Source organism: Myxocyprinus asiaticus, chromosome 28 (genome assembly GCF_019703515.2).
Source record: "Myxocyprinus asiaticus isolate MX2 ecotype Aquarium Trade chromosome 28, UBuf_Myxa_2, whole genome shotgun sequence".
In the NCBI taxonomy this organism is placed as follows: domain Eukaryota; kingdom Metazoa; phylum Chordata; class Actinopteri; order Cypriniformes; family Catostomidae; genus Myxocyprinus; species Myxocyprinus asiaticus.
Window position 1 is genome coordinate 32,910,292 of NC_059371.1, and position 23,567 is coordinate 32,933,858.

The window sequence follows — 23,567 nt, forward strand, 5'->3', positions numbered from 1 at the left end:
CGATGTAGTGACACTAGGGGTCGCCCTTGGGAGCCCCAAACACCTCTAATCTTTGAGAAAAGGCCAATGAGAATTGGCGAGTGGAATTTGCATGCCACTCCCCCGGACATAGGTGTATAAAAGGAGCTGGCTCACAACCACTCATTCAGATTTTTTCTTCGGAGCTGAGCGGTTGTGTGTCAGCAAGCTGAATTCCACTGCCGGTCCATTCACCTCAGATAGAAGCGTATGCTGTTGGATATACAGCGCATTCCAGCGGCTTTCTCTCCTTCTGCACGCTTAGTGCAGACTACGCCCCTGGGCGCTTCAACAGCGCTACTAAGAGAGTATATATCTCTGCAAAGAGTATATTTTCCTCTATTAGAGCAGCACATTGACGTGAACGTCTTTTTAAAGTCTTTGTGTAATTCCTTGATGCGGTCGTTATCTCTCAGCCTCCGACGGCTATGGACGCTGCCTCACGTGTCTGGGCCATGCTCACACTGAGGCCGCGTATGTGGATGGTTCGTGTTCTCTTTGCGAGAACATGACCATGGCAATGTTGTGGTCGCGACTTTCCTTCCTCCGAGGGAAAGCCATTCCAGCCGCCCCCCGCGCTGCGCCTTCTACCTATGAGTACGAGGCTGGCCCGGCTGGTGCTGGAGTCGATTTGGGGATTTCAATGGACGTGGTCTGGCCGGGTAATTTCCCGTGGACCTCCCGTTCCCCAGCACGCCCGTCTACCTCCGTCGAGTTCCGAGATGAGACCAGCTCGTCTCATGGTCAGCCTAACATCTCTATCTGGGTTTGTGAGCAGGATGAGTCTTTGAACGCTGCATCGGAGAGTGCACTGGCGATGTCGGATGCCGAGGACTCGACTGGGCTGCCACCTTCGGGTCTGCCCGCCCATTCTGAGGCCGACACAGAGCTGACCACCATGCTTGCCCTGGCCACCAGGGGTGTCGGGATGGACTGGAACTCTCCACCCTCCCCTGAGCCCTCGTGGCTAGATAACTGGTTCCTGGGCTCGGGGCCCCATTCACAGCCCCACATTCACAGGACACTATGCACTTGGATGTCACGAACGCAGGCCCCCGCCTTCGTGCGCCTGACCGCACCACACTCACACCCACGGCCAGGTGGTTGTGATGAGTTACGAGGATGAGCAAAAAGTTCCTCCTCCCATGGAGCATGGAGCAAGGTAAGTGCTTCGAGGGACCCCTCAGCGCAGCCACGAGTTCGAGACGAAGCAAGGCTCCTCGACGTGGAGTCCCCTGCTCCCCGCCGTGAGGCCCCACCCACAGGTACGTTAGATGCGATTGTCCCCTTAGTGCCCCTCGCCCGGAGCTTGGACGCATGGTTAGCGCTTTCCAACTTGTCGCGGTGGCTGCCCAGGACCATCCGACTCAGCTACGCGATTCAGTTTGCCAGGCACCCGCCCCGGTTCAGCGGCATCCGCTTCACCTCGGTGCAGGGCGAGAACACCGCCACCCTGCGTGTGGAGATCGCAACCCTTCTGCGCAAGGGCGCGATAGAGCCTGTCCTTCCAGCCGAGATGAGGAAAGGGTTCTACAGCCCTTACTTCATCGTGCCAAACAAAGGCGGTGGGTTGCGGCCAATCTTGGACCTGCGAGTTTTGAACCGGGCCTTACACAGACTCCCGTTCAAGATGCTGACGCAGAAGCACATTTTGGCGTGTGTCTGGCATCAAGATTGGTTCGCGGTGGTAGACCTGAAGGATGCGTACTTTCACGTCTCGGTTTTACCTCATCACAGACCCTTCCTACGGTTTGCTTTCGACGGCCGGGCGTATCAGTACAAGGTCCTCCCCTCTTGCCCCGTTAAGGGAAGTGGGCGTCCGCATACTCAACTACCTCGACAACTGGCTGATTCTAGTGCACTCTCGAGAGTTGCTGTGCGCACACAGGGACCTGGTGCTCAGGCACCTCAGCCGTCAAGGGCTTCGGGTCAACTGGGAAAAGAGCAAGCTCTCCCGGTTCAGAGCATCTCTTTTCTCTGCATAGAGTTAGACTCGGTCTCAATGATAGCGCGCCTCACAAGCGAGCACGCGCAGTCGGTGCTGAACTGCCTGAAGTCATTCAGGCGGAAGACAGCGATTCCACTGAAACACTTTCAGAGGCTCCTGGGGCATATGGCATCCTTGGCGGCGGTCACGCCGCTCGGGTTGATGCATATGAGACCACTTCAGCACTGGCTTCAGACTTGAGTACCGAGATGGGCATAGCGCCGTGGCACACATCGCCTGGCTATCACGCCACTCTGCCGCCACTTGTTCAGCCCTTGGACAGACCTTGGTTTCTGCGGGCAGGAGTCCCCCTACAGCAAGTGTCCAGATGCATCGTGGTCACCGCAGACATCTCCAAATTGGGCTGGGGTGCTGTGTGCAACTGGCATGCAACCACTGGCTCCTGGACAGGTCCACGGCTGTGTTGGCACATCAACTGCCTTGAGTTGCTGGCTGTACTGCTTTCCCTGCGGAGACTATTGCCGTTGATCCGGGGCAAGCATGTGTTGATCCGGTCAGACAACACAGTGACAGTAACATATATAAATCGCCATGGCGGCCTACGCTCGCCATCTCCTCCTCTGGAGTCAGGAGCGGATGAGGTCGCTGCGGGCCACTCATATCCCAGGCAGCCTCAACGCCACAGCAGACGCGCTGTCGTGGCAGGCGACGCTCAGCGGAGAGTGGAAACTCCACCCCCAGGTGGTCCAGCTGATTTGGAGTCAATTCGGCAAAGCACAGGTAGACCTGTTCGCTTCCCAGGAATCCTCCCACTGCCCGCTCTGGTATTCCCTGACGGAAGCCCCCCTCGGGACAGATGCGCTGGCACACAGCTGGTCCCGGGGGCTGCGCAAATACGCATTCCCCCCAATGAGCCTACTTGCACAGACCCTGTGCAAGGATAGGTGCTCCACAGGTGCAGGTTACTCCGGTAACCCCCCGTGATGTATTTTCCACGGTATGGTCTCCCTGTCGGCAGACCCGCATCTCCCTTGGGCAGAGCACTCTCTGCCCTTGGTCGCTGTGTTTGTAGAGCTCCTCCCCTTCCAGGTAGGACCTACCACCGTGCCTCTTCCATGTGCGGCTAGTGATCCCACGTGACGTATTGCCATGTTACTTCTCCTCCGGGCATGATGTGGTCTCTGCGGGGTCTTTTCCCCCTGAAAGAATAGGAAAGGAAAAGAACACCTTCCCCGGCGCGTGTAATAGCATTAGATGGCCCCAGCCGAATCTAATACTCTGTGGAGAGAAAACATAGAGAGAAAAGGCCGCGGCTGGTGCGGCCTGCTCCCACGCTAGTTACGTCGCTTCACCCCCTCTGGGATGTAGGGAACTACATGACGTCTTGTGGGGCATTGGGGGAGGTTACGTGTGGACTGATGCACCTGCTATTGCGCAGCAGCTTGCTTGCACCTGCATCGGCAGTTCACGTAACACGGTCCAGCTGCTGTGCTCGCCAATTTCTTTTTGGCCTTTTCTCAAAGATTAGGAGGTGTTTGGGGCTCCCATCGACACAACGTCCCGTTCCCTCCATCAGGGAACGGAGGTTACAACAGTAACCGAGACGATTTTACCAATGAACCATAAGTAATGCTGCAATCCATAACACCTTTATCTTGACTTAATATTTGATTGAACTGAATATTTGATTTTTTTTTTTTTACACTAAATTGCATATAAATGCTAAATATAATGGGGTCATGTGTTACATTCTACTTTCTAAAAAATGGCACAGTATGCAGTAAACAGTATGCTAGTAGTCCATTCTAAATGTAGCCTCTCTCTAGTATACTTTTAAGACTTGCATTTGTAAATTACCTCCTGAAATGACATTATAAATTGCTAACCTCTGCGCACCATCTTTATTTAAAAAAATATGTTTAATAGCAGAATTTGTCATGAATAACTACACTAACATGGTCCTGCTGAGAAAGATCCACCAGTTAGAGAATCATGGCAAACAAAGCACGGCAAAAGAGCTCTCTCCATGAGTCAGTCTCCCTACACTCTCAAACTACTTATATATGTATTTTGCAATATCCTTTAAATATATTGATTTTATACTTATAATAAACAACTTTAAATCATCAGTTTCTTATTTTTTTTTGTGTTTTTTGCAGTTCATTCCCTCATTAAATATGTTAAGTACACAGTCTTGTACCTTCATTCTTTTATCAGATTTTCAATTACTATTTATGGCTTTAAATAAAATTTTGTAATGCTGTAATCCACCTCGGCGCTGGTTTGTTTGGTTCATGGCTTAAATATTCTATAGATATAATGTTAGATGTACTATGTACAGTATGTCTACATAGTACATCAAACCATTTAATTTCAAAAATATTTTTTTCCATGATATATCGGTTTAGAAAAAGGTTTTTGTTGCCTGGAAAATATTAGACCTTGACTGCATCTGAGCAGCAGGTACACAGAGTAAAGTATTTGTCAAGTACAGAATTCTGGAGGAGTCTTGTGTGTGTGTGTGTGTGTGTGTGTGTGTGTGTGTGTGTGTGTGTGTATGTGTGTGTAAAAGTGCATTTGTGATTGGAAAGAGGACAGGCTTTTGAGTGAATAACAAGTGGATAGTGACAGGAATGAGTTCAGCTTGCAGGGGAGACAGAGAAAGAGACGAGGGCAGAGAGGGGTGAGGGGGTCGAATTATGGACTGCAGCTCAACTTCGTGTCAATTGCAGGAGAAGTGTTTAGCTTACTGTGCCACCTGGTTGATGACAGGGGCGAAGTTGGTTGGTCCGTAGAGCTGCACTTTCCGGAGACAGTCATAATATGCCTCCAGCACGCCTTCGATGCCGACACAGTTTGCATTCTCACAGTCTGAGTTCTACAATGTCAGAATACACAGGTATTTAGAAGATCTCCAGAATTTATATATATATATATATATATATATATATATATATATATATATATATATATATATATATATTTCAATTATATTAAAACTGCAAACTGCTAAATTATAAGTTTCTCTGGATTTACTATTTATAGGTATGTGTTTGAGTAAAAATTTTGTTTTATTCTATAAAGTACTGACAACATTTCTCCCAAATTCCAAATAAAAGTATTGTCAGAGCATTTATTTGCAGAAAATGACAACTGGTCAAAATAACAAAAAACCATGATGCCACACAGCCAGGTCAATCAGGGTGTGGATAGAGGACCAATCGGATCAAGACCCTGTCATGGCCAGCCCAATCTCCAGACCTGAACCCCACTGAAAACCTCAAAAATATGATCAAGAGGAAGATGGATGGCCACAAGCCAACAAACAAAGCCGAGCTGCTTGAATTTCACCCAACAACAATGTGAAAGACTGGTAGAGAGCATGCCAACACGCATGAAAGCTGTGATTGAAAATCAGGGTTATTCCACCAGATATTGATTTCTAAACTCTTCCTATGTTTAGGCCTGAAACAATTAGTCGACGTTATTGATAACATCGACAATAAAAAATTGTAGACAAAAATTTTAGTTGTCGAATAGTCGTTTGATCTTATTTAACGTAACATGAGATCATATTAAACTATAATGATGATGCGTGAGAGCAGCACTGCAGTTCGTGCCTGACTGAGGAGAGGAAGAATTACACAGCTCACTGTCCAGATGCACTCTAAACTTTCCAAACAGCTTCAGGTGATGTAGATCGCAAAGTATGAGGGAATTATACAAAAATACCAACTAAGTAAATACAGAAGCACTCTCGTTGTGGAATAAGCGGAGCTGGAGCGTTTTAAAGGAAACACCCCAGCGTTACATCTTAAATGCAGTTATATTTAATGCATTATAGCTTTAATAAAGTTCAAATAATACGGAAGCAAGTCATGTAAATAACTACAAATTCTGAAACTGGCATTTCTCTGTGCGGTCAGCGCCTCTTCTATGAGTTGCGCGAAGTGTCCCAATCTAAGGGAGAGAGATTGAAACTGCACCCGGCTGAGGCACACTCTGTCACAGGGACGCTCGTCCCTCGAGCAGGCACGCTTGCTGCAGCTAGATTATAACGTGATGGCTCGCAATTTATTGAATCATAATATATGTCACTGTGTGTTTCTTATCATGAAGAAAATTGGCAATAGGCAGCTTTATTAATAAGAGAGAGTTATGGGGGCCTGTGTAGCTCAGTGATAAAAGACACTGGCTACCACCTCTGGGGTTCGCTAGTTCAAATCCCAGGGCGTGCTGAGTGACTCCAGCCAGGTCTCCTAAGTAACCAAATTGGCCCGGTTGCTAGGGAGGGTAGATTCACATGGGGTAACCTCCTCGTGGTCACTATAATGTGGTTTGTTCTCGGTGGGGCACGTGGTGAGTTGAGCGTGGATGCCACGGTGGATGGCATGAAGCCTCCACACGCACAATGTCTCCGTGGCAACGCGCTCAACAAGCCACGTGATATCTATATCTAAAACTCCTTTAAAACAATGTACATTTTCTTTAGCAGCTATACTGCAGAAGAACAAATTGCTATCTGAGAATGTTGAATATAATTTTAAAAATACAAACATTTTAAAATATCTAAAAATCCTTTTAAAAAGATGCATTCACCTGAGAAGCAGCATATAAGATATTTAGACTTGCTTTTAGAGGATAGATCTTGAATATAAGTATATTTTGTCTTTACTGCACATGCAGAAGTATAACCAAATAAAAAAATACACTTATATACAAGATACAGTCTCTGAATGCAAGACTAAATATATGTTGCTTCTCAAGTAAATGTATCTTGTTTTAAGGATTTTTAGACAATTTTAAAAGGAAAACAAGACAAAAACACTTCATAACAATAGGATTTATTGCAGTGAATTACTTTACTGAATTAAACTTAATAAAAAGTATTTTATTTCCCTTTTATTCAGTGAATGTCATTTAGAGGTATTTTTAAAAGATGATTTTGTCAGCTTTATTGTTAGTAAGCACGTTTAATACAACCTTTTAAGTCGGGCACAAGCTGAATAATCGGTTAAGAGCTAATGATTAATCGTTGCAATAATCGCCAAATAGTTGAATAACTGTTCTAATAATCGCTAGATTAATCGATTATCAAAATAATTATTAGTTGCAGCCCTACCTATGTTAAAACCTAGTATTGTGTTGTTTATAAATGAAAATCAACTTGTTTTCTTAGCATTATTCAAGGTCTGAAAACACTGCATCTTTTTTGTTATTTTGACAAGTTGCCATTTCCTGCAAATAAATGCTTTAAATGACAGTATTTTTATTTGGAATTTGGGAGAAATTATGTCAGTACTTTATAGAATAAAACAAAAATGTTCATTTTACTCAAACACATACCTATAAATAGTAAATCCTGAGAAACTGATAATTTTGCAGTGGTCACTTAATTTTTTCCAGAGCTGTATATATATATATATATATATATATATCAGGGTTGTGCACCATTCAGAATTGAGCTGAGAATGCCTTTTAAATTCAAATTAAATTGAATACTTCAGTGTGAACTGAGGTAGAAAACAGGATGCAGAATTGTAAGTTTCTGTGAATTTTATGTTAAAATTGACCCTATTTATTTTATTAATGCATGTTACTGGTCTTATTATGAATTTCATCCATGCATATTGGCTATTTTATATTTAAAAAATTGTTCTCGTACCTTTAATCAAAATGTCATAACTTGCTTTTCCGGTAAAATGACTGACTCTGCTCTGCTGACGTATAGATACAGTCGGCAACATGTCATACTCTGGGGGTGTGGTTTAGCATGGGGGAAATCAATTCCCCATCACAATAGTTACTCATGCATTACTATGAGAAATATGTGGAGAAAAACATGACGAAAAGCTGTTGTGTAATTTTTGGCACTTCAGACAGAGCCAAAAAAAAAATACGGAACCTATTTTTGATCGCCTTTCAACCGACAAATATAGAATCCAAAAGAAGAGTGCTGTGGCTGCAATCGACCATATGCTGGCTGCACTGTCATTATATTATTAACAGCAGATCCAGCAGAGAGATAATGATGAGTTAACACCAGAGAACAAGACAATATTTATGAAAAAATAAATATAACTTGACATGATCGGAGTGGAGTGCTGCTTATATTGGTTTTCATGCTTTAATGAATCAAACTTCTCAGGGGATATTGTGTTTACCGTTCGGTTTGGCAAAGTGTTTAATTAATAAGGTGAAGTTGCTGTAAAATGTTTAGGAAAACAATATTGGATAAGAATGTATACTCCATTAGCACTATCTTTCTGGTCAAAGTATTTTTAAGAAGAAACAGTAATAAAAGCTGCTATGATTGTAGTCCTAATGGTTGTTACATTGCATAGTACTGCATATTTCTTGTTTAATAAAATGTATTTAATCCCCATCATTATTGAATCCCCCTTCTTTGAGTTTTTTAAATTTTTTATTCTGTGTACTATTTTAACCTTACCAATGTTTAAGCCTTCTTGCATTGTCTGCTGAGGCTGTAAATTGTAATATAAAAATAATTAAAGATATTCCACTGAAATCGCATCAGCCATATCACAGGTTTCACCTCTTAAATTAATGTGTACAATCATTTCAAAATAGCATTAATGTGTGGATAAAACACTTTAATAATCATATTAAAAGATATAAATAAAAGTGTTGATGATGGTAAACAAAGCAAGTAACAAAGCAGTTCAAATGTTTTAGATACCAATCAAACAACAAAACATTAAAGTGTAAATTGTAAATGTAAACTTCTGTCCTGAGACCGCTGAACTGTATGACTCTGCAGCTCAACAGATTGCAGCCGCATCACTCTTCTTTTGTCTTTTATATTTGTCGGTTGGAAAGCGATTAAAAAAAAAAATCAGTTCTGGGTTTATTTGGCTTTGTCTGAAGTGCAAAAAAATTACACAACAGCTTTTCGTCATGTTTCTCGTTGTTAAACTAGCCAAATCTATCGGATATTTCTCCCCGTTTTTCTCATAGGAATGAATGAGTAATAATTGTAACAGGGCTTTGCTTTCCCCCACGAGTGGGCGGGGCTTCATTGCATGCAAGTGGTAGTCAGTTTTAACCCCGCCCCTTCAAGAGTATCCACCTTTTTCCTGAACGCGGAAGTGTTCCACGATTCGACTGTTTTCAATTTCTTGTCTCCAGTGTTTTCATTCGCATCTGCATATATTCTTAGCGGGTAATGTAATGTTTAAGGTATTACATTTGTAAAAATTGTCCAAAAAATAAATAAATTATATATATATATATATATATATATATATATATATATATATATATATATATATTTGTGTGTGTGTGTGTGTGTGTGTGTGTGTGTGTGTGTGTGTGTGCCGATACTTCACAGAGTCTAGATGACCGTTTTTTTATAGATAGTGACACCTGAGTGTGTAGATGACATAAAGCGATGATCCGAGGTGAGTTACGTTGATATTATTAATTATTCTGAGAATTATTCAGCCAACAGCTGCACAAGTTGAACCTGAAATTCATTTTTACTCCAAGTAACACGTAAATGGTTGTTGTTTTCTTCTGGATCGCTCGTTTTAGCAGTTTTTACTTGGCGTCTGGAGACCAGAGATAGAAAACAGGCAATTAGACTCATCATGGCGCCGCCCAGTGGTTGGTCAGGAAAACTGTGGATAAACAAACCTGCAGTCAAAGCAGCTAACGCAGAGATGAAAAGGTGTATTTTCAGCTGTTTTCCTCAAAAACTCCCATTTCTTAACCAAAACTTCATTGGTTGCGGGCCAGCTGGCTTGAATTTACATTTCGAATGAGGAGGAATAACGGCGAATAATGGTGAATTCGCGGTTGTGTTCGAGACATTTCACACCTGAATTGCTGAGGTGATTACTACCAGATATTATTTAGCCGAGATGGGCCGCTTCTATTAAAATTAATACGAGAAACTGGAACGCTCAACCAAGCAGCTCTGAAGGCCCAACGGTCAAAGGATGTAGAAAGGAAGTCCTGCCTATACAGACATCACATGTCCAATCAATCAACAACCGACGGATAAAATCAAGTCCCCGCCCTACATCTTTTTCTTGTTCGATAAGCCGTTTCACTCGGAAAAACGTCATAATACGGAAATCGTTTGCAACTTCCGTTTTAATGCCGACTTTAAGTGCATAAAGTGTATAAACACATTATCATACAAACAACATATGGGTAATGTACAAGAAACAATACATGAAATTAATAAGAATGTTTGAAATGCCACCTATAGATATCTGTATTTAATTTATATAAGGTAAATACAGGTAAAGTGGGACACTTAAAAAAAAAGAATAGTTTACCCTAAAATGAAAATTCTGTTATGATTTACTCACTCCAAACCACTGAGTTTCTTTCTTCAATGGAACACAAATGCAGATGTATGCTCTTAAACAGAATGTATGCTTTAGTCACCATTCAATTTCTACTATTACAATTACTATACAGTTGTAACATATTTTTGTTACAGTTTCTTCAAGTTCAGTCATCTAGCTTTTATTATGAATCGTGCTTTTATTATGAAGTGTGTTTTTTTGCCGGAAGCTTCACTTTTCCGGATAAACAGTTCGCTACACAGGTGTAGTTGTGTCTCGTTTCGAAGGCTGCGTGCTAGGTAGGATGCGTCCTTTGAAGGCTGCAGTATACTGAGCATCCTCCTTTAAACAAGCCTCATTTAAACGAGATGGCCTTCGTAGGACGAATGGAAACAGAACGTAACATGGTTGCATAATATAAGCTAGTTCAGGCATCTAGCTTTTATTACGAATCGTGCTTTTATTATGAAGTGTGTTTTTTTTTGCCAGAAGCTTCACTTTTCCAGATAAACAGTTCGCTACACACAAGCTCTGAATGACGACACAGCTCATTCACAATTGGCCAGACTCACAATGTGAAAACGGTTACATGTGTTTCATGGGCTGTGTTCGCAATTGCATAGCCTACTTCACATACTACTCTTACTATTTCTGCTATGTCAGTCTATGGTAGAAGTAAGATATTAGTGTGCCACTACCATGGTGTTTATTCTGACACCACCAGTTCAGCGAACACTCTCACAACTCCGTGTTTTTATAACAGTACATCATGTTTATATCATGTTATATTATGTTTATTCGTTAAAAACTGCGGCAACTCAAAATTATTACAAATACTTACTCATTTATTGGTAATAAAATAATTAGTATATTTTACTATATACAGGTGCATCTCAATAAATTAGAATGTCGTGGAAAAGTTCATTTATTTCAGTAATTCAACTCAAATTGTGAAACTCGTGTATTAAATAAATTCAATGCACACAGACTGAAGTAGTTTAAGTCTTTGGTTCTTTTAATTGTGATGATTTTGGCTCACATTTAACAAAAACCCACCAATTCACTATCTCAAAAAATTAGAATACATCATAAGACCAATAAAAAAAACATTTTTAGTGAATTGTTGGCCTTCTGGAAAGTATGTTCATTTACTGTATATGTACTCAATACTTGGTAGGGGCTCCTTTTGCTTTAATTACTGCCTCAATTCGGCATGGCATGGAGGTGATCAGTTTGTGGCACTGCTTAGGTGGTATGGAAGCCCAGGTTTCTTTGACAGTGGCCTTCAGCTCATCTGCATTTTTTGGTCTCTTGTTTCTCATTTTCCTCTTGACAATACCCCATAGATTCTCTATGGGATTCAGGTCTGGTGAGTTTGCTGGCCAGTCAAGCACACCAACACCATGGTCATTTAACCAACTTTTGGTGCTTTTGGCAGTGTGGGCAGGTGCCAAATCCTGCTGGAAAATGAAATCAGCATCTTTAAAAAGCTGGTCAGTAGAAGGAAGCATGAAGTGCTCCAAAATTTCTTGGTAAACGGGTGCAGTGACTTTGGTTTTCAAAAAACACAATGGACCAACACCAGCAGATGACATTGCACCCCAAATCATCACAGACTGTGGAAACTTAACACTGGACTTCAAGCAACTTGGGCTATGAGCTTCTCCACCCTTCCTCCAGACTCTAGGACCTTGGTTTCCAAATGAAATACAAAACTTGCTCTCATCTGAAAAGAGGACTTTGGACCACTGGGCAACAGTCCAGTTCTTCTTCTCCTTAGCCCAGGTAAGACGCCTCTGACGTTGTCTGTGGTTCAGGAGTGGCTTAACAAGAGGAATACGACAACTGTAGCCAAATTCCTTGACGTGTCTGTGTGTGGTGGCTCTTGATGCCTTGACCCCAGCCTCAGTCCATTCCTTGTGAAGTTCACCCAAATTCTTGAATCGATTTTGCTTGACAATCTTAAGGCTGCGGTTCTCTCGGTTGGTTGTGCATCTTTTTCTTCCACACTTTTTCCTTCCACTCAACTTTCTGTTAACATGCTTGGATACAGCACTCTGTGAACAGCCAGCTTCTTTGGCAATGAATGTTTGTGGCTTACCCTCCTTGTGAAGGGTGTCAATGATTGTCTTCTGGACAACTGTCAGATCAGCAGTCTTCCCCATGATTGTGTAGCCTAGTGAACCAAACTGAGAGACCATTTTGAAGGCTCAGGAAACCTTTGCAGGTGTTTTGAGTTGATTAGCTGATTGGCATGTCACCATATTCTAATTTTTTGAGATAGTGAATTGGTGGGTTTTTGTTAAATGTGAGCCAAAATCATCACAATTAAAAGAACCAAAGACTTAAACTACTTCAGTCTGTGTGCATTGAATTTATTTAATACACGAGTTTCAGAATTTGAGTTGAATTACTGAAATAAATGAACTTTTCCACGACATTCTAATTTATTGAGATGCACCTGTATTTGTAGTATGTGTATGGAACATTTGCAATGTACCAATAAAATATATTTTTAAATATCAATTTATTTGAATGAATGAAACTTTTTCTTAAAAAAAAATTCAAATATGGTTATATATTACAGTAACCCATTTTTTACTGTAAATAATTACAGATAGTTACTGTACAATTTAATACATTTTTACAGTAATATACTTCAGTCACCAATTACAGTAATCAGTAAATAACTGTAAACAGCCATTGCACTAGCTTACTGTAAGCAGGCTTTTACAGTAACTAGCTAGCAACAGTGTTGCCAGAATGTTACTGTAAAAAAAAAAAAAAGAAAAAGAAAAAGCCTGGTAATGTCTAACAGTGTATCATTACTAAAAATCAGAATTCCTAAATAGTATGAAATTATATTTATGTAGCCATTTGTATCATACTTCAAAAGCAACACCAATGACAAAAAATCAGAAAAGAGTACCACTTTACTTGTATTCACCCCTATATATTTAATAAATTGACTTTTCATTTTATGGACCATGCTGGAAGAACAGAATTTCCCAGAATGGTCTAATTTACACCAAAGTTTTCAAAATGGAGCCAAAACTACATGAAGTTGACTTACAATGTGGACACCTTAAATACAATACAGTTGTGCTCAAAAGTTTGCATACCCTTGGAGAATTGGTAATATATGTACCATTTTTAAAGAAAACATGAGTGAGCAGGCAAAACACATTTCTTTTATTTCTTATGGGATTCATATTCAACTGTAGGTTATAACAGAATGGCACAATCATAAAACAAAACATGGCAACAAAGAAAAAAATGAAATGACCCCTGTTCAAAAGTCTGCATACCCTTAGTTCTTAATACTGTGTATTGCCCCCTTTAGCATCAATGACAGCGTGCAGTCTTTTGTAATAGTTGTCTATGAGGCCCCAAATTCTTGCAGGTGGTATAGCTGCCCATTCATCTTGGCAAAATGCCTCCAGGTCATGCAAAGTCTTTGGTCGTCTTGCATGAACCACACGTTTGAGATCTCCCCAGAGTGGCTCATTGATATTAAGGTCAGGAGACTGTGATGGCCACTCCAGAACCTTCACATTTTTCTGCTGTAACCACTGGAGGGTCAACTTGGCCTTGTGCTTAGGGTCACTGTCATGCTGGAAAGTCCAAGAGCGTCCCATGCGCAGCTTTCGTGCAGAAGAATGCAAATTGTCTGCCAGTATTTTCTGATAACATGCTGCATTCATTTTGCCATCAATTTTCACAAGACTCCCCGTGCCTTTAGAGGTCACACACCCCCAAAACATCAGTGAGCCACCACCATGCTTCACAGTGGGGATGGTATTCTTTTCACTATAGGCCTTGTTGACCCCTCTCCAAACATAGCGCTTATGGTTGTGACCATAAAGCTCTATTTTGGTCTCATCACTCCAAATTACAATGTGCCAGAAGCTGTGAGGCGTGTCAAGGTGTTGTCAGGCATATTGTAACCAGGCTTTTTTGTGGCATTGGCACAGTAAAGGCTTCTTTCTGGCAACTCGACCATGCAGCTCATTTTTGTTCAAGTATCTTCGAATTGTGCTCCTTGAAACAACCACACCGTCTTTTTCCAGAGCAGCATGTATTTCTCCTGAGGTTACATGTGGGTTTTTCTTTGTATCCCAAACAATTCTTCTGGCAGTTGTGGCTGAAATCTTTCTTGGTCTATCTGACCTTGGCTTGGTATCAAGAGATCCCTGAATTTTCCACTTCTTAATAAGTGATTGAACAGCACTGACTGGCATTTTCAAGGCTTTGGATATCTTTTTATATCCTTTTCCATCTTTATAAAGTTCCATTACCTTGTTACGCAGGTCTTTTGACAGTTCTTTTCTGCTCCCCATGGCTCAGTATCTAGCCTGCTCAGTGCATCCATGTGAGAGCTAACAAACTCATTGACTATTTATACACAGACACTAATTGCAATTTAAAAAGCCACAGTTGTGGGAAATTTAATTGCCATTTAAACCTGTGTGTGTCACCTTGTGTGTCTGTAACAAGGCCAAACATTCAAGGGTATGTAAACTTTTGATCAGGGCCATTTGGGTGATTTCTGTTATCATTATGATTTAAAAAGGAGCCAAACAACTATGTGATAATAAATGGCTTCATATGATCACTATCCTTAAATAAAAAACAGTTTTTTTGCATGATCAGTCATATTTTCAAAATCAATGCCAAAATTTCACAATTTCTGCCAGGGTATGCACACGTTTGAGCACACTGTATCTAAGAAGTTACATTGCCCATTTTGTTGTTGTGCTGGACTAATCAAAGCCATCTGTTGTGTGACTATGTTGAATTTCTTTTAATTTCAATTATGTTAATTCCTTTTCCTCTCATTCCAATTCTACACCCTGTGTTGCTCAGTTGAAAGGAAGCCAATTCTTACATTCTGAATTTTGCCTAGGCCTGATATATCTTTAATTTATAACACATGAGGAACAATTCCCATGTATTTTTACTTATTTATATTGTACTAAGAGATTTTTCATGTTGTTACATGCTATGCCTATTGCTAAAACGTCAATGCACTCTATTTCAACATCAATAATGAATATCACATCTTTTACTGTTTAAGATTTAAGCATCCAACAACACTTTCGTGTGTTTTTTTAATGGCTGTTTTTGAGCTGTTACTCACAAGGGGAAAAGCATGAGAGATCTTGTCATCAGGAGGGAGTTTAGCCCCAAAGCCGTAGGCAGGGAAGAGTTTGTCACTGTCATAATCCTGGACAATTTCCCCCACAGCTTTAAGGGCCATGGCGTATGCGTTCAGCTGATACGGGTTCATGTAATGGAGTGATGTTGGTTGTGATGGGTTTCCTGCATTCAAATATCAATCAACACATGTTTAGACACAAGTACAGTAAAGTTCAAGAGACTGTGGTTGCTTACGTCAGTGCTAGATTCTTAGTCTAATATGGTGATGTGACAATTGCATGCCGCACACACACGAAATGGCTGCTGCTGACTGTGTATTTCATTCGATGTAGATGATCTTACCATTAGACGCAGTGAAGTCTATGGCTACAGTGAAGTTGAGCTGTGTTCTGTTTTCAAGATTGAAAAGAGTCACAGTCAAAAGTTGTGCTATTTAACATGTCTAGGGTGTCAGACATAGATAAAGAGTAAAATATTGACTATAAATCCACATTTATATTTATACAATATTCCAACAGTGTATTAGTAGAGTATGTTGAAACTAAAGGAAACTGTCCGTGTTCAATACAAGTTAAGCTCAATCGACAGCATTAGTGGCATAATGTTCATTACCACAAACAAATAATTTTGACTTGTCCCTCCTTTTCTTTAAAAAATTCAAAAATCAAGGTTACAATGAGGCACTTACAATGGAAGTGAATGGGCCAATTTTTGGAGAGTTTAAAGGCAGAAATGTGATGCTTTAGATTAATTCTAATTTTAAAACATTTCAATACAGTAACTTTAAAATGCATCAAAATAGGACAACAGTCCAGAACAGTTTTTTTCTCTATCTCTCTTTATACTTGAATTGAACAAGAAAAAAATATTAAACATAAAAGCATTTGTTTCTAGCAGCACTTTTTAATCAAAAAGTTTACACATAATAAAGGGGTTAACAGTAACAGATTTTGTCTGACAAATGGGTGACATGTGGTATGCTATTAAATTGATATACTGCATCAAGTTCTTGATGTCAGTAGAATAATGACTGCAAATGAATATGTGATATGTTCTTTATGAATGTCACACCCTTTGACGATTAATGATTTAGCTATATCTTGGCTAAAATTATGCTAAAATGTAAAAAAAAATAAAAATAAATCAGCTAGAATACAGATTTTTATAGGCAGGAAAATCTCAATACAACAACATAATTTTTATGTCTGTTCTAATTGCTTATATCTTCAAATGTTAACCATCCATGTACAGTATAAATAGTTTACCTACATCCTACATCCAGGGCCATCGTTTCAATTAACAGGGCCCAGGACAAAATGTTGATGGGTAGGCCCTCTTCTTTGGGTTTAATTAATATTCATGAACATTTTATGACATTTTGACTGTCTGTCTGTCTATCTATCTATTTATCATTATTCAATACAGATGCAAAGGCTCAATGACAAAAGGTTCCACTCTGTTTTATTGGTATTGTCTCGAATGCAAGATATTCAGATTGACAAACCATAATTCCACAAAACCGTTTACATGCATGCCTGTCCCAGCTGCTTTTTAACCAGTAAATCTGCCTGTTTGTGCTGCCTAATTTATCCAGGGACTTTTTTAGGGGCACTCACCCGCCCCGAATGAAGTCCACAAATGTGTACTCGGATTCCACTTTGAAGGACAAAAGTGTTACCTAGAGAGAGTGAAAGAGGAAGAGAGGAGAGATAATGGAAGTCATTATGAAAATAAATCAGGAGAGGAGAGTGCTTGACAGGCAATTCATTCACACGTACCGTGCCAGAGTTGACATATTTCTTTTTCCTCCCCTTCTTCTTAGGATTCAAGACCTGAAAAAGATCAAACAAACATCCATCAAGCATGGATGAAAGGAATAGGACATATTACTGAATTGTGTTTTTATTTCTTTTTTTTTTCTTCCTCCTATGGTTTATGAGACATGCTCCAAGTCAATACACAACAAAAAGTGTGTTTTTAATATTTAGTTGTGCCAGTTCAGAATTCAGATATCATAATGGGTGTTTCTTCACATTTTTTTTTAATCAGAACTAAAAGACTTCAACTTTTTTCTTTTTGTTATATGCAGGTCACATTAAAACTGACTTGGCAACTTTTTACAAGTTCTTCATCATTTATTTCTGGTACTTTTTAAATGCCTTTTTTATTATTAAATTGTATTGTTTTAGCCTTGTTCCAGACCCAGACTTTCAATGTTAACCAATGAAAATCCATTATAAAAATACTAATTATTACATATTTAAAACTATGATAATCTAAACAAAGAGTGAACCATTTTAATATAACTTTTTCAAAAATGACAACTGTCCCACAGTTGTGGCGTCATTTCCAACACACCAAACAATTTTACCCCTGGTAAAGTTTTTTTTTTTTTTCTAAATTAACTGTACTTGTTAACCAAGTCAGCAAAAGTGTCAGTGAAGAGCTTGCTTGAGATGAAATACTTTATGAGACAAGTGACGTTTGAAGAAAACGTAAAGTTTGCTTAATTATGTAAAAAGTGTAAAACTATTATTTAATTGAGGTTATAAATGAAAAATGTCATTTCTATCACTGTCCTTTCAACCACATATTTCTATTAAACACAATACAGAATTTGAGATGTGGTGGAAATGACACTGTGGTGGGAATTTTCATGAATGTCTGAAAAATGCATAAAAAAATAACAGTTTTTTTTTTTTTTCAAGGATACATGAGCATATTCTCTGCTGGACATTGGAAAAATTAACTAGTGAGAGTGTGAAAAGTGTGTTTTTAAGGGAGTTTATTTTCTAAAAGTCAAAAGTGCCTACAAAAGAAACATCATATATGTTTTCTTTCTCGTTTAGTACATTTCCCAACAAGTCAAAATGCTAGAAGTGCTTTAAAATTAAGCTGCACCAGTTCGGAAATCCTAATTAGCAGATTTATGTGCACAAAAAATGTTTATTTTACCTCATAGACATTGAATTGACTCTGTCCGCGAGACAGTTCCCTGTAGCTGGTGGTAAATTCGCCGATGAAGTCATGACTAAAGAAAGATTAAACAGGTTACTTGACCAAAGAATACTTAATAAACATGGTCTGAGCATGCTGAGAAAAACTTATTTTGGCTAATGAAGATTTGGCATGAGTTTTTCTTGTTATGGAAGTTAATTTATGTAATCATAAACGCAATATTTACCACCCACAAGGGGAACGCAAGCCACAAAAAACAGTGTACCTTCCATCTCGGTCCCAGTCATAAACATCAATCTTCACTGTTCTGGAGAGATTACAAACAAATCAAACCATCACAGCAAGTCAATATCTAAAATTAAGTGCAGAAAGCCTGAGTTTTCTCAAAAGGTCAGAGTATGATGCCGGCCTGGTGAGTCCACAGAGCCAATCTAAAATAACACCAGAATAACACCAAAATAACGGTCAGCCGCTTCCTCACTCCAGCTGGGATTATGCTGACTGCCGCAGAGACACAGCTGCCCGTTTCTCCAGCTCACGGCACCAGCGGCGTCTCGTTTGAACACCTCACAACTCATAAGCCTGAGGGACGCTTTAAAGGTACGACAACAAACCTTTTTCTGTCAAAAATATGACTCGTAACAGAAATGTCAAACATTATTTAAATGTCTGAGATATAAATACAAAGATACTGGCACTGACAACACACCAGGAATCCAGTGCTTTATCTCATATTCATATTTTTTTATACAGAGGCCCCAAAAAGTACTTGGAAACTTAAGCCGTAATGAAAATGTAATAATATCATTGCATTAGAAAACAAAATGTCAAACCAAGGTTGCATAAGGACACTTTTCAAGTAACACATTTCACAAAAAGAAGTTTGTTCGTTTGTAATGCAATGACATTTACACATTTTTACACATTCCGGCCTAAGTAATGCAAATACTTTTTGGGTCCACTGTACATTAATACTGTCACTCATATTAAAAGTCAAGTTAGTCAACATGAAATGGTTGTTCATGGTGTTCGCCACCTTTACCTTAAATGAAATTTTCTTAAATAAATTTTCCAAATGAAAAAGAATTTTCAATGAGAAACAAATCTAGAGCCGAACATGATTTTATACACTGAACATTTACTGGAGAATTTACTGGAGGGCTTGGTGATGTCAGTAAACAGGATCAATTTTGATTTCATGTTGACTTTAAGGTGCCATGTAGCAGGATTATATTACTGGTAAAGGAGCCTTACCTATCATAGTCTCCGTTACAGAGAGCTCGCACTGGGATGGTGAAGGGCTGCCATACAGGATTTAGAGTATTCTTTATCACCTCTGTTTTGTGACATATAGTGAACCTAGAAAGGAAAATCAAAAAGGAAATCTTTCCTTAAAGGCTTATGACACCTGTTATGAGATCTGTAGGTATTTCTGTTAAAGAAATAGATCAGCCAAAAATGTATTCTGTCATAATTTAATCACCCTCATGTTGTTCCAAACCCATATGCTTTGATTTACTTTCTTCTGTGGAGCAAAAATGAGATGTTAGACAGAATGTTCATTCTCAATGCTTAACACTAATATTCTGCCTAACCAACATGTCCTTTTGTGTTTCGAGGAAGAAAAAAAGTCATATATATTTGGAACCGCATTAGGGTGAGAAAATAATGACAGAATTGTAATTGTGTGCATGAACTATCCCTTAAAGGAATATCCTTACACTGCTTTGAAAAAGGATACCAAGCCAACTGAAGCGACACATTATTAAAAGTGGTTCGCATTAACTGGATATCATGTAAGGTACTAGGAAATACGTTTCATTTTTTCCCAAATTCCATTTTATTTTTTCACAAATTCTGTGTTTTCCGTTTTATCTGAATTGCATGTTTTAAAGTTGAATTAAATTTTATCATCCAAAAAACGAACCTAATCAAATAAATTCATAGAACTTAAATCAAATGTAAACAGAAAAATTACTTTTAAACACACCATTGCAATATTTGTATCAAATTAAGTGCTTTAAGATCATCACAGAACATTTCAAAACACAACATTGGAGTTATTTTTTGTCAAATACATTGCTGCACAGCAGAGCATCACAGTATTAATGAAAGCATTGATGAAAACTTATTTAGTACAACAGCACTCTTGCTTGTGAGATATTGCTTAAATATACAATTATTATTGATTTATTATTATTATTTATTAATACTACATTGAACATTACATTTTACTACACAATAGTTCAATTTTACGTCTACTTAAATTTAGCTTTGTTTTTGGCAGAAAACCGAATGAAGCACTTTTTGTTTGTATGTTTGTGAAGACAGCTTCTCACTTCCGCATTATCAGTTCGCTATATGCCTTAATGTGCCTATTAACCCGCAAAAGGCTGCAATTTAATTGCAACCCCAATTATGAAAAAGTTGAGACAGTATGAAAAATGCTAATAAAAACAAAAATGAGTGATTTGTACAATCATTTTCACCCTTTGCTATAATGAAAGCACTGCAACTAAACATTATATGATGTTTTTCATTGTGAATTTCATTGTTTTTTGAAAATGTACAGTCATTTCAAAACAGATGATTGCAACACACTCCAAAAAAGTTGGGACAGTCGAGTGTTTACCACTGTGAAACATCACCATTTCTTCTATTCATCCATTATGCAGGTTTTTATTTGCACAATTGTACTGGTCTACGTTGCCGTATGGTTTGCTTAATAATGCGCCACACATTCTCAATTGGAGATGGTCAGGACTGCAGACAGGCCAATCTAGCATAATTCTATAATTCTATAATTTTCTTTATTTATCACACATTATACATTTGCACATATACAGTGAAATTCTTCTTTTTCACATATCCCAGCTAGGCTGGGGTCAGAGTGCAGGGTCAGCCATGATACGGCGCCCCTGGAGCAGATAGGGTCAAGGGCACCCACACTCTCTGCTTTTTCAGCCAGTATGTGGTTTGAAGTTGTCCTGCTGAAAATTCCAGGACATCCCTGGAAAAGATGGTGCTAGATGGCAGTATATGCTGCTCCAAAAATTTTACATATCTGTCTGCATTAATGGTGCCCTCATAGATGTGCGAGTTACCCATGCCATGGTCACTGACACACCCCTGGCCCATACAGACACTGGCTTTTGGACCTGATGCTGATAACAGCTTGGATGGTCATTTTCCTCTTTGACCCAGAAAACACGACTGCTGTGTTTTTCAAAAACTATTTGAAATGTGGACTCTTCAGACCAAAAAACACAGTTCCACTGTTCTACTTTCCATCTAAGATGAGACCGGGCCCAGAGAATTCGGCAGCGCTTCTGGACAGTGTTGATGTAGGGCCTCTGCTTTGCATAGTAAAGTCTTAACTTGCATCTGTGGATACAGCGGCGAATGGTGTTGACTAACAAAGGTTTCCTAAAGTAATCCCAAGCCCATGTTCATGATATCCATTACAGATGAATGATGCTTTTTAAGACAGTGACGTCTGAGGGATCAGAGATCACGCACATTCAGAAGTGTTTTTTTGTCTTGCCCTTTACACACCGAGATTTGACCAGATTCCTTGAATCTTTTAACTATATTGTGCACTGTAGAGGGTGAAATGCCCAAAATCCTTCCAGTTTGTCTTTGGCAAACATTGTTCTCAAAGTGCTGGATTATTTGCTGAAGCATCTGTTGGCAAATTGCCAAATCTCGAATGATCCTGGCTCTTGAAGGACTAGGCTGTTTTTGGAGGCTCCTTATTTACTCTGACACGATTGCCTCACCTGTTTAATTTCCTGTTTCACATCGCCTTGTTATTTTAACACATCAAATTGTTATTAATCTTAAACTGCACCTGTCTCAACTTTTTTGGAGCGTGATGCAATTATCTGATTTGAAATTACTGTACATAAAAACAAAAATAAAAAAAAAGTGTTTCACAAGGTAAATCATCATATAATGTGTAGTTGTAGTGTTTTCAATTTAGCAAAGGGTGAATATATTTACAAATCAGTACTTTTTGTATTTATTTGCATTTTTCATTCTGTCCCAACGTTTTTGGAATTGGGGTTGTATATCATATAAAGTCTGCATGTGCTTCACAGTGATTAAGTGCTCTGCTCTTTGTCATCTACACACACACATACACAAACGTGCATGATGTTTATGTTACGGTGTTACCAGTGCAAGAGCAGCGGGCGTCACACATTCACTTTAAGGTGCACAGCACATGCAGACTGTATATTTATTTATTAAATCTCACCTTTTTGTAGTTAAATCACCATACTAGGGCATATCATGATTTTACTTTGACTAATTATGCATTCAAACATTAAATTTATCCCAAAAATGTCAAATTCTGCGACATTCTGCGTGTTATAGTAATTCCATTTTTATGACTGGTTTCTGTGAATCCGTAATGCCCTAATCATGGGGGGTGAATTACATTATTATGATGTATCCTCATTGGTTTCTCAACACTGATTCAGTCAGAATCATTAAATAAATGTCATAATTGTCTATCTGAAGGAGTTATATTAAGGTCAACTGGAAATGGAATCCATAGAATTACAAATAACTGAGCTGTCAGCTGACTTCTAAGCTTGAATGACATGACCTGCCTGAACTGGCATGTTGCTTGATTATGACCTGGGATTACACCAACGTCAACTGAGCCAAGACGTAGGGATGAGTTTTATGGTGCATCATGTGCTTCAGGAAATAGAGCTTCAACTAAATTGTTTTGATGTTGAAATACTTTCTGCTTTTTCTGGGAGAGACAACTATAAGTAAGCCATTTGTTCTGTGGCACTATCAAAACATTGCTCTGTTTGATAATGAGCCTGTAAGGGTGTCTATGGGGATGAATCTTATGAAAACATGTCTGGGTCATATTTTACTCCAAAATCAAAAGAAAAAAATTAATTATATTTTATATAAAGAAAATTAAGCCTGTTTTAAAGTATCATTGGGGCAACTGATTACATGTTTTATAAAATGAATTAGAAGATAACCCAAATAATTCATTAAATTAATCGCATATATCAACATTTGCTGAAATAGGCCTCCAAAGAAAGATGATTCAATATGTATGTATAAATCAAAATAATTATATATATTTACTATAATTATAAAAAAAAATCATCATTGTGTTTAGCAGAAGAAAGAAA

The 23,567-nt window shown here is 39.1% G+C and overlaps 1 protein-coding gene across 2 annotated transcripts in view; it reads right to left on the reverse strand.

Moving 5' to 3' along the window:
• Window positions 1-23,567, reverse strand: part of LOC127419306 (copine-9-like) — a 114,561-nt gene that overhangs the window by 17,530 nt on the left and 73,464 nt on the right. For both annotated transcript variants that reach the window (XR_007893639.1, XM_051660623.1), the window contains 8 exons: window positions 19,657-19,761; window positions 18,668-18,709; window positions 18,400-18,475; window positions 17,223-17,276; window positions 17,061-17,122; window positions 15,787-15,833; window positions 15,425-15,606; window positions 4,717-4,844 (listed from right to left, as the gene is read on the reverse strand). Coding sequence is in view for 1 of the 2 variants with exons in the window: in XM_051660623.1 (XP_051516583.1) it covers window positions 4,717-4,844; window positions 15,425-15,606; window positions 15,787-15,833; window positions 17,061-17,122; window positions 17,223-17,276; window positions 18,400-18,475; window positions 18,668-18,709; window positions 19,657-19,761 (696 nt within the window). In the remaining variant the exon portion in view is untranslated. The remainder of the gene's footprint in view (window positions 1-4,716; window positions 4,845-15,424; window positions 15,607-15,786; window positions 15,834-17,060; window positions 17,123-17,222; window positions 17,277-18,399; window positions 18,476-18,667; window positions 18,710-19,656; window positions 19,762-23,567) is intronic.